The sequence below is a fragment of the Nothobranchius furzeri genome, chromosome 14 (assembly GCF_043380555.1).
Source record: "Nothobranchius furzeri strain GRZ-AD chromosome 14, NfurGRZ-RIMD1, whole genome shotgun sequence".
NCBI lineage: Eukaryota > Metazoa > Chordata > Actinopteri > Cyprinodontiformes > Nothobranchiidae > Nothobranchius > Nothobranchius furzeri.
In genome coordinates this window covers 44,739,735-44,751,892 of record NC_091754.1, presented here as the reverse complement: position 1 = coordinate 44,751,892, position 12,158 = coordinate 44,739,735, and the positions used below count along the sequence as shown (strand labels likewise).

General features: G+C 44.9%; 1 protein-coding gene across 2 annotated transcripts in view; it reads left to right on the top strand.

Annotated features, from left to right (window-relative positions):
• LOC107380887 (voltage-dependent calcium channel subunit alpha-2/delta-4) overlaps positions 1 to 12,158 on the top strand; it is a 78,058-nt gene that overhangs the window by 20,531 nt on the left and 45,369 nt on the right. For both annotated transcript variants that reach the window (XM_054743106.2, XM_070544138.1), the window contains exons 5-6: positions 4,765 to 4,927; positions 5,006 to 5,137. In XM_054743106.2, coding sequence (XP_054599081.1) covers positions 4,765 to 4,927; positions 5,006 to 5,137 — 295 coding nt within the window. The remainder of the gene's footprint in view (positions 1 to 4,764; positions 4,928 to 5,005; positions 5,138 to 12,158) is intronic.

Sequence of the window (12,158 nt, the reverse complement as noted above, 5' to 3'; positions counted from 1 at the left end):
CAGGCAGAGTACAAGTGTGGCCAGGCTGTCCAACTGGTGTGGCATAAAGGACATATAGAGCTGAATATCATCAGCGTAGATGTGGTAGGAGATGTCTGGGAAAGACTGAATGATGCCAGCTAGGGGAAGAATATAGAATGCGAATAGTAGAGGCCCTAGAACTGAACCTTGTGGGACCCTGCATGTTAGAGAGGCAGTATCTGAAGAGAAGATTTCGGACTTCACTGTGAATGTTCTGTTGGTGAGAAAAAGAAGAGAGCCAGTCTAGAGCAGAACCTGAAATCCCAGCCAGGGCCTTTAACCTGTTTAGTAGAACGTTGTGGTCTACAGTGTCAAAAGCTGCATTGAGGTCAATCAGGACCATGACAGAGCATTTCCCTGCATCAGCAGCCATTAGGAGGTCATTGTGCACCCTTACTAGAGCAGTCTCAGTTGAGTGCTGCTTCAGAAAGCCAGATTGGAAGGGGTCAGAGATCTTTGACTTAGAAAACCAGGATCTGAGTTGGGTTTCAACAACCTTCTCAAGTACTTTGCTGATGAAAGGTAGTTTAGAAATGGGCCTAAAGTTACTGGTGGAGCTGGCGTCAAGGTTGGGTTTCTTTAAGAGAGGAGTCACCACTGCATTTTTAAAGTAAGATGGAACACAGCCTTGGCTCAGTGAGCTGTTGATTATAGTCAACACGCCATCTCTGAGGTGATCCATTATCAGGGTTCATCTCCAATAACTCAATTAGCTCCAGTATCAAGTGTTGATTTGCACAAAGCAGATATTTTAAAGCACGGAGGCTGCAGTTCTGTTGTATGTGAGCAGAGTGCACCGATGGAGTACGCATGTTTTTCAGCTGCAGAGCGGTTGAAGTAACATCATTGCAAAAATGTGCAGGTTTTGTTTAGCAGCAGGAGAGAGAGAGGGCAAGCAAAGTGAGAAACATGGAGGGCCCGGACTGATAGTAACGCTTTTGAACTAAACTGCAGTAAAAAGTGGGGGTTTAACCTTCTCATTAGAAAAAGCGTGGGTCTTAAAACATTCACAAACCCCACGGGTGCGACGCCCATGCAGGTGTTACAGCTAAATCTGTTACCTAGCGTAATGTGTGACTGCGGAGGGCTCTAATGAGTATTTTTCATTTCTGTAACAACTGTTACAGAAGAGATTTTGGTCTTCACGGTTTTTACTGGCCTGATTAACATTGTAGTGACTGAAAACGTCATTTACTTTGTATTTGAAGTAGAGCAATATGTGCTGAACTTTCTTACGGATAGTGGGTGCTTTGTTGAACTTTCAAAACATTTTATTTCTCTCCTACGTTCTTTAAGCAGTCTGGACTCATCTGATTCTGTTTAACATCATCCTTAAACAAACACTGTTCATTTATTATTGGTAGAATATTCTGTGACTGAGTGTAAATCTGTATTACCATACCATACCATACCATACCATACCATACCATAGTTTATTTATATAGCACATTTAAAACGCAGCATGGGAGCTGCCCAAAGTGCTGCACAGGCTAAACCAAAACACATCCAATCCAGGCAACTAAAACAGAAGACAAAACACCAATCAAAAGCAGATAAAACATGAGAATACTAAGAACACTAAAACAATAACACAATAAAACACTAAAACAAGTCACTGTCTAAAAGCCACATCGTAGAACTGGGTCTTTAAACGAGATTTAAAAACCACCAATGATGGAGCCTGCCGAACTATAATGGGTAAGGAGTTCCACAGCTTTGGAGCAGCATGTACAAATGCTCGTTCACCCTGTGATTTCCATCGCGTCCGGGGCGTGCAAAGCAGCAGGAGATCAGCCGACCTCAATGTGCACGTGGGTACATAGGGAGTGAGCAGGTCAGAGAGATAGGGAGGTGCCAGGTCATTGAGTGCTTTAAATACAAAAGCCAATAACTTAAACTGTACTTGGAAAATGACAGGGAGCCAGTGAAGATCTGCCAGGACAGGGGTAATATGGCTACGTTGGTGCGTATTTGTCAAGAACCTGGCAGCAGCGTTCTGGACAACATGTAGCCGATTCAGGGCAGAGACCAGAGCACCAACTAGAAGGGAGTTTGCATAGTCCAGGCGAGAGGTAATGAAAGCATGGATGACTGACTCCAAATGCCTCAGATTCAAGATTGGTCTGAGGCGAGTAAGGTGGCGAAGCTGATAAAAGCAAGACCTCACTATGGAGTTTATTTGTGGGGCCATTGAGAGTTCAGCATCCAGCTTTACCCTGAGACTTGTCATGTACTGTTTGGAGTTAAAGGTTAAAAAGGTCACAAACAGGGTGAGAGCCATAGTGGTTGCGGGGGCCAAAAACTATAGACTCAGTCTTCCTTTCATTTAACTTTAAGAAGTTGGATGCCAGCCAGCCCTTCACGTAATTTAAACATGCAGCCAATCGCGAGCCCGCATTCTTCTCATCCATTACTACATATAATTGACAGTCATCAGCGTAAATGTGATATCTCAGGCCGTGCTGATTCAGGATTTTGCCCAGAGGCAGAAGGTAGATAGAAAACAGCAGTGGTCTGAGAACGGAGCCTTGTAGCACCCCCCAAGGCAGTGGGGGACAGGAGGATGCACAGTCACCACCAGTCCTCACTTATGGTCATGAGCTTTGGGTAATGACCGACAGAACGAGATCGCGGAAACAAGCGGCCGAAATTAGTTTCCTTCGTAGGGTGCCCGGGCTCAGCCTTAGAGATAGGGTGAGGAGTTTGAACATTCGGGAGGGACTTGGAGTAGAACCGCTGCTCCTCCAGATTGAAAGGAGTCAGTTGAGGTGGTTTGGGCATCTGGTCAGGATGCCTCCTGGACGCCTCCCTGGGGAGGTGTTTTGGGCATGTCCTGCCGGCAGGAGGCCCCCGGGTCGATCCAGGACACGTTGGAGAGGTTACATCTCCATTCTGGTCCGGGAATGCCTTGGGGTCCTGCCGGAGGAGCTGGTAGAGGTGGTTGGGGAGAGGACGGTCTGAGCTCCCTAGTTGGGATGCTGCCCCCGCTACCCAGACCCAGATAAGCGTAGGAAGAAGACGATGATGACAAAAGAGCTGCAGCGAACTCCGCTTCAGTCCCCATGTTTATGAAAAACTCAGCATCGTGGTGTATGAAGTACGCTGCTCAGCGCTGTTTAGCTCTGTTAGAATTCACAGGGGGTGGGGTTAATTGAAGGAGAGTACCCAGACCAAATGCTTCCCATAAGGATGCATTGGGCTGGCTGGTAAGGCTACTAGACAAGGGGGGTGGGTGTGGGGTGTCTCTCAGCTTTACCCAGAGTGCCAGTGCCCACAAATTTTAAGCTGCATCTAAACACTGAGGGTTCTGGGGGTAAGTGGTGTTGTGTGGTGGTATCAGCTGGTGTAGGCCAGACCATGCCCCCCCCCCCCCCCCCCCCACACACACACACACCACCACCACCACCAACCACAGAATGCACTTTAACAAAATGCATCAACACCATGTTGGAGAAGACTGAGAGAGACTGGGGGTCTTATCACACCTCTGTTCTCGGTTATCTGACCAGGGCTGGAGTCTAGGAGTAGGAGCTGGTCGTCTGGTATGGGTCTGAGGTGGTGTGTCGCTTAGCTCTGCATTGGGTGGGGGTACCTACTCCTCATTACCTCAGCAGAATGGGGCTAGCTCTGATGTCTGGGAATGGTTGCGCCCTCTGTGCAGCAGTACCGGGACCAGAGTGAGTAGGTTGTGTATGGGGAGCATGAGCAAAAAAAGGAACTTTTATATATCCTCATGTTGTTGATGCAATGATATTTTGGTCTTGTTGTATTTTTGTGTACACTTTTTTTCTCTCTCTCCTTCTGCAGATCTAGAAGCACATTTTTTCTCATCATTTATTATTTAAGTTTGTGAACCCCCCTCCCCCACCTCTTCCTTCTCTCTCCACCTTTCTCTTTCACTTCTGTCCCTGTGTCCGTTGGTATTTCAAGCAACTGAAAATAATTCTAATAAAGTTTTGGTATCAGGGGTGGCGTTATAGCAGAAGCTATAACGCTCTACCTGTGACAATAAAACTGCTAGCTTGTCTTTGGCATTCAGACATTAATTCTGTTTGCTACACAGCTTGACAGGACAAGGTAAAAAATACAAAAAAGCTGCAGAAATTGATGCATCCCAGAAGAGGCTCATGGAAAGAATAGAACCCAGTACTATCTTTAGCGGCAGCGCCATGGACGTAATTTTCACTTTAGAAGTGTGTGTGTGTGTGTGTGTGTGTGTGTGTGGGTGGGTGGTGGTGGGGGTGGGGGGGGGCTCTAATGGGAAACTTGCTTCAACACAAACGGTTGTTTTCCGCTTGGTCCTAGAGCTCAACCAGTGTCAATTTAATATAGTGTAAAGTGCAGGGATCAAAACTTGACTTTTGAAAAAGTGGGGGGGACATGTCCCCCCCCCCCCCCCCCTAAATTACGTCCATGAGCGGTGCAGCAAGCCGCTTCTGGGAGGCATCTGAAAACAGACTGTAATGAATTCTATGTGAAGCAGTGCCGTTATGTGCTGCTGATGCTTCCAGTGTGCAGTAGAGGTTCTGACTGCATGCCCACAATTAACCATTTCCTGTCTATGTAATCCCTTTATTGTTTTTCTAACCTTGGAAATGGTTGAACTGAAACTACATCTTGTTGTACTGGGACATTGGTTCAATGACAATAAACTTCTATTCTATTCTAAAGGGGTTGTATAAAACAAAACAGTAAACACAGTCAGCAATTTGTGCACAAACCTTGCATTTACTTCTTTTTCAGTTTGATTACTATAACTCAATGCTGATCAACACGCTGGATGGCGATGGTAACTATGTGCTACTGGGTGGAGAGTTTCCACTTGAGGAGAATGAACATTTCAACAAGTTGCCAGTCAACACTCAGCAGAGTAACATCCAAGTTCCTACTAATGTTTACAACAAAGGTAAGAGATGTTTTAAATAAAATTAACTCTGGTAGCAACCTAGTTTGCTAAAGATCTAACTCAGGCTTTGTCTTTCAGACCCAAACATCCTAAATGCAGTCTACAACTCTGAAGCTTTAAATGATGTTTTCATCAGCAACTTTCAGAGAGATCCTACGCTGACCTGGCAGTACTTTGGCAGTTCTTTTGGCTTTTTCAGGATCTACCCAGGTAGGTTTTATGTGATGAACAACACAGCTTGCATAGGTACACACATTTGATCACACTACAATGTTTTCTTTAGAATAAACTGCAACATTTACTCAATCACTGGAATTTTGTGATTTTCCAGAATCCTTTTATGGTAAAATAAATTTTCATCTGCAACTGGTATCACTTCTGTTATATATTTTTTTGCAAATAACCAGAATAAATGACCACCTGTTGAGGCTGAGGTACCAATAATTTCTAGATTGCTTGTTTCCATTGCTCAACGTCTGTGGAATCTCTCCCCATATTTGCTGAATTTTGTGAAGCTGGTTTTTGACATGTAATAAAATTATAGCTGCTTTTTTAACTTCCCACTAATGTCTGGTTAAGGAGGAGCCACAGCAAATATATTTGAGTTATTATAAAAAAATTGTCTTTCACAGTTAAAGAAAGGTACAAGATGTAAGAGTGAAGTAAGAATGACATTCTTTAGTTCCTGCTGTCAATTTTTATAAGCAAAAAATAACTTCCTCACTACCATCCCATGAGTTTCATGGCTGTTTCCACTGCTAGTTTTGAATGAGCCCCCAAATAGTCCCAAAATAAGTAGACAAATACATAGTTGTATCTGGTGTTAGTACTCTTGGGTGTTTTACGGTAGGGAGCACCTACTACACTTATTTCAGTAGTAATTCTCTGGCATTCTCTGGCCAGACGCCATCGAATGTGAGCATTTGCCCACTCAAGTCTGTTACAGCGACAAGCTGGAGTCAGGTCAAGACCCCGATGAGGACGATGAGCATGGAGGTGAGCTTCCCTGAGATGGTTTCTGACAGTTTGTGGAGAAATTGTTTAGTTATGCAAACCAATTGTTTCAGCAGCTGTCTGAGTGGCTGGTCTCAGACGATCTTGGAGGTGAACCTGCTGGATGTGGAGGTCCTGGGCTGGTGTAGTTACACGTCATCTGCGGTTGTAAGGCCGGTTGGATGTACTGTCATGTTCTCTGAAACACCTTTGGAGACAGCTTATGGTGGAGAAATGAACATTCAACGCACGAGCAACAGATCTAGTTGACATTCCTGCTGTCAGCATGCCAATTGCACGCTCCCTCAATGCTTGTGGCATCTGTGGCATTTTGCTGTGAGACAAAACTGCACATTCCAGGGTGGCCTTTTATTGTGGGCAGTATAAGGTACACCTGCGCACTACTAATAATGTTGGATCAGCATCTTGATATGGCACACCTGTGAGGTGGGATGGATTATCTCAGCAAAGCAGAAGTGCTCACTATCACACATTTAGACTGATTTGTGAACAATGTTTGAGAGAAATGGCAATATTGTGTATCTGGAATGAATTTTAGATCTTTAAGTCCATCTTATGAAAAATTGGAGCAGAAACAAAGGTGTTGCGTTTATATTTTTGTTGAGTGTATTTACAAGACAGAACCTTTTTGGTGTGTTTAGAGAACTGTGAATCCTTTTTTCTGCCTCTGTCCTCTGTTCTGTGTCATAAAACCATAAAAGAATAAAATAATCGAAAGTGTGTTGACAGAGAAAGACATTCCAGGGGCTTTTCTTGATGGCGACCCTGCTGGTTATTGATTGTCAGAACTGAAGCACTGCCTCGAATGTTATGATCAAAGTTTAAATGTGACACTACACGAGGCTATTGAATAAGTGCACATATGTATTACAATGAAAATACAGGTTTATCCTGGAATAAATAGTGGCAAATGACACGGACTGAAAAAGAATGGTTTTGCTAGCCAAATAACACCTGCTACAGCCGGTACCATGACTGCTACACCCGGTACCATGACAACACATGGCAGCGGCTGGACCACATTCCCATCTGTACAAGTACCAGCAATGTTTACCTATGTACATGTTTAACACTACTTGATTGAATCATTCATTCAGTTTGCGCATGAGGAAAACTGTGTCAGCAGCAATGAGGACTCAGACAGAAACTGTGGATAAAAAAATACTATTAAGCCACATCCTGGCCAGGCCATAACATGAAGATGGGCCCATTTTCTGCAGATCTCAAGCAACTTTTTTTCTATTTACATTGATTTATTCATAACAATTACAATTTACAAGGGTTTTAACTAAGCACAAATTAAGATAAAAACTTGACAAGTTTCTGCCCCCAGTGGCGGAATATTTGTATCTATGCGTCTTATTTACGAGTGAAGGGAAAATGGAGTGCAACTCCCATAGGTGGCTAACACGATGTAAACGCGGAGCTGCCACTGACTGGAGCGAGCAGGTTGAGAGTGGATTGCAGTCTCCTGTTAAAATCATTGACAATAAGATCACAAGATGCAGGTACCAGAATAGGAGAGATCTTTCTAAAATCTTCTAGAAGACTAGCAGCCACTTCACAGGGGGAGATAACACTTCCTTACAGCTCTCACAGAGGTCTCCCGCTAGATAAACTGGTGATGCTAAAAAACACACCATAGTGGTCAGAGAAGGCCAAAAACTCAGAAAACTCTTGATTTAAAAGTGCACCCTGTTTAGGAGGCCTATAAACTGTGACACATAAAATCTGACGAGTGCTAAAAACTGTTGCTGTATATTCAAAGGAGTTAAAATGATCAAATAAAGCATGTTTGGCGGAAAGTGTTGATGAACTTATAAAAGCAGTACCGCCTCCCGTTTTGCTACTCCTCATTGAATAATTTAAAGTAAAATCTGGCAGAGAGGCCTCTGTGAGAACAACAGGTGCATCTGCACTCATCCACGTTTCTGTTAAAAGAAAACAATGATGTTATGGTCTAAAATTAGGTAATTTAATGAAAAAGTTTTGTTCAGCAGAGAGCGAACCTTTAGAAGAGCCATATTAACAGTTATTGGTGATGGAGTGCCTTTATTTCTTAATGAGAGTGGGACTTTTGGTAACAGTTTGAACCACGTGCGAACGCGGAGTTACGGTCTTAGGACATTTATAATCTCTTGACAACTCACCTATACCACACACACCTGCGACTTTGTCGCATAGAAAAGGGCTACCTGGACACAAGAAGTGAAGGCCATGAGTGAGAGAACACACTCGCAGATCCTGAACCAGACGAATGTCTGGCGTGCCATCATGCAATGTGACCACAGCGCCGTATGCAACTTGACGTGAGTGTTGTCTACCCAGTTACCCACATTGACCACGTCCTTCAGTCTGTAGATGTCCCCTGGGGAAACGATAGGTAAGTCGATGATGAACGCTAGATCCCTAGCAGCGGGATCGGCCCGTAACAGGGTAGCACTCCCGAACGAGAAAGCCAAGTGAGTCTGAAGGGCAGTCACATCACCCTTTGAAGCTCTAGTAAGCGCAGTCCGGACCATGTCCAAGGACACGAGGTACGGAGGGATCCTCCCTGTGAGGAGGGCGTCAATAGAGGTGCTCACGTCCCAAATGTAGTTGGACAGGCAAGTGGTCAGTATCTGAGTGTGTGCATAATCAACTCTAACGAAGGAACGCAGTTCGTTCACAACGGAGGTTGTTTTATGCAGAATGTTGCCATGTGTGTTGAGTACTACCATAGTATGGTGTTTGGATGCACCCAGTTGTTTTAACGCGTGCCGTTGGTGAAGCACTTGTTTACGCAGGGATGAGAATTCCCTGTTGAGTTCATCAACATGTTGTTGCACTGTGTTGATCTTGACCGGGTTGACTGATGAGAACCCTAATTTAAAAAGTGAGCCAGTTGTATTAGCAAACGAGAGAAAATCCAACAGGAAAAACTTCACTCTAACATGGATACCAGAAAGATCATTATTGGAAACCGTGAATTTCTGTGCCTGGAGTAGTATGTGAGAGACGTCTGCTTCAGTGTGCCATGTCATCGTACAAGTCCAGGTAGCCCCAGTTTCCTAGAGGGTGCCGAAGGCACTTATCAGTTTCTGAGTACACACCATTGCAGGGTCAAACTTTACAAACATCTTTTGTGTGAATAGGTGGTAGTTAGCCATTAACAGACCTGGGCGCTCCCAGAGCGTGATACCCGAAGAGGGCCCAGGCTCGTACAGTCACGTTGGGGTAGGCTGTGGAGGGAGCTTTGCCATTTTTGACATCAGACAGACACACGCAACTAGCACAAGATACTTGGTCAGCCCCAAAAACTGAAACCAAGGACGATATAGACTGTAGACCGGTGTAGGCGTGGCCTTTTGAGGGTTTGGCGCAGGGGTGCGCTCTGTAGGGCCCCAATTCCCCAATCCGAGTTATCCCGTGTGGGGAGATCGAACCGACAGATGATGTGATTCATCAAAAGGACAGCAGTTTGTGGCATGTCGTTAGGTGCTGGTAGACATTCAAACCATTTGGTGAATGCACAGGCCTCGGTCTAGAAGTATTTGTTACCCCTGCTGGACTTGGCCAGGGGCCCCACCCAATCAAATTGTAAGTCAAACCACGGTGTGGACATTCCCCTGCTCTGTAGAGGAGCTCTTGAAATTGGCAGCAAACCAAACAGCTCTGGATCTTGTCTGAGATGTTGCGACGCATCTCCGTCTAATAAGCGACCTGGCTCAGGGCACCGAACGTGGTTTTGACACCTGCCATCAACGTACACAGTCAGCAAATCCACACAGAGAGCTTGGTCGAAGTAGTGGTTGTTGGGATTCAGCAGAGTCTAGGGAGGGTTAACTTGTAGGACTGATGCAGCAGCGTTGTCTGAGCAATGCTGGCACGCAGCCAGACCCATGCCAAGAGGACTACGGCGGTTTTGGGTGCAGTGCACCACACCATCTCTGATGTTTGTACGGTATCAGTGAGGCGGCTTTGTCTAGGCTTCAGCTTGTTCAGAATTCTGCAGCAAGGTTCTTGACTGGAGCCGAAAGAAGACACCACATCTTACCTATTCTTAAAACGCTTCACTGGTCGCCCGTTAAATTCAGGATCAATTATAAAATTTTACTTCTCACACGTTCAAATCCTTGAACGGTCAAGCGCCTCCCTATCTGTGTGATCTCCTTCATTACTACCACCCTCCTCGTGCTCTTAGGTCTGAAGATCAACTCCTCTTAACTGTCCCTAAGGCACGTTTGAAGACTCGTGGGGAAAGGGCTTTTTCAGTCTGTGCCTCAAAGTTATGGAACTCATTACCACTGCAGGTTAGGCAAGCTTCCTCTATCGCCGTCTTTAAATCTCGTCTGAAGACCCTCTACTTCACTTACGCATTCGATCCCTAATTCCATAACTCCTTAGCTCATCCATTGTCCCACCTAGTCAATTCAATTCTAATTTTGTGTTTTTATATTCTGGTTTTATTTGCTTTTACTGTTAATAGTCTGTTGTTTTTATTTCTTTTGCTTCTTTTTACATTTTCCATCTACCTGACTATTTTAACTTGAGTTTTCTTGCTTGTTTTTTGTGCAGCACTTTGTATGGTTGTAATGCCGTGTTAAAAGCGCTATATAAATAAAGTGGTATGGTATGGTATGGTATGGTATGGTATGGTATGGTATGGTATTGACTGTTCAGGAAGGTCACTGGCTGATGTTGAGTTTCAATGATTATTTTCTGTCCATCGATGTAGCTGGAGAAGGGTTTTACCACCCACATCGTGGAAAGCAAAGCTTTTTCACAGTCCGAGTATTTTAACTCAGGACCGGACAAGATATTACTAGCATAGGTGACGGCACACCTGTCGCAGTCATGCACCGCATAGAGACTGGCATTTAAGCAGTGGTCTGAAAACCCGACCTCAAGGTGGAACTCCCTGTCACTATCAGGAAGTGCCAGGCACAGAGTTGAGCATAACGTGGCCTTCAAGTCATCCATGGCCCGCTGCTGCTGCTCAGTCCACTCGAAAGGCACATCCTTTTCCAGCAGGACAGTCAGAGGTCTCGCCATCTCAGCGTAGTGTTCTACTAACTGGTGAGAGTAGTTGCACACAGCCAGAAAACTCCTAAGTTCAGAGACATTTGTTGGAGCTTAGATGGTGGCAACACCCTGGACTCTACTATGTTGAGGCTGCACTCCCTGTGGTGCCTCAAGGAGGCCAACAAACTGTACCTTCGACCTGCACCACTGACCTGTGGTGAGGGAAGTTTTTGCACCTGCTGCTGCAAGCTGACCAATGACGTGGTCCAGCTCGGACAGGTGGTTGTCCAAAGTACGTTTACGAATCAGCATATCACCGACGTAGATGATGGTACCTCGCTCCCGAGCATCAGGACAGGCTTTGACCAAGAAGATGCTGAACTCAGAGGGTGAGTTGGAGTATCCAAAATGACACTGTGTGAAGGTGTACTGGCAGTTAGCAAAGGTGAAGGCTAATTTATATTGGTCAGATTTATGGACAGGGATTGTCCATAATCAAGATGCAATGTCAAGGGTGGTAAAGTATTTAGCGTCTCTCACCTTCAGAACTTCTTGTTCCAGGCGGGCCATCGGCCACCGAGACAAAGGAACTTGTTGGTTGAGTTTCCTGTAGTCAATGGTTAGTTGCCACTTACCATTAGGTCTCCTTATTGTGTCATTTTGGATACTCCTTACCAGACAGAGTCAAGTGTATAGTTTATAAAAATGAATTTATTTCTTTTCCCTAAACCAGGGGTCGGCAACCTGTTCCCATCAAAGAGCCATTATTACCCATTTCCCACAGTAAAGAAAACACTGGGAGCCACAGCAGCCGCGGCGTTGTGGGCAGGGCCTACCCTCAGACAGCAGAGAGCGGCTTTAACCAATCACAACAGGTGATAGCAGCCAGTACCGGTCGCTCGTGTACGTCAAAATTATCTTTCATAAGACGATAATCAATAAAACGATTTATATAAAGTGGATCCAGAAGTTGTAGCCCGTCTCTGCCTACAATATTTTGATATTTTTCACCCTGTTGGTGGTTTTACTGAGCAGGTGCCCCTTTTGTCATACATTTCTTTTTAAAACATGTTTAGACTGTTCAGAATACAAATCCAGGCTCTGTCACGTTTGATTGTTGTAATTAAACTTTGTAGGTGGGGAAGGTCAGAAAAGGATCCGATCAATTTGTTTTTCCCTCATTTACAGTGACGGAGATAACGGCGCAGTGCGC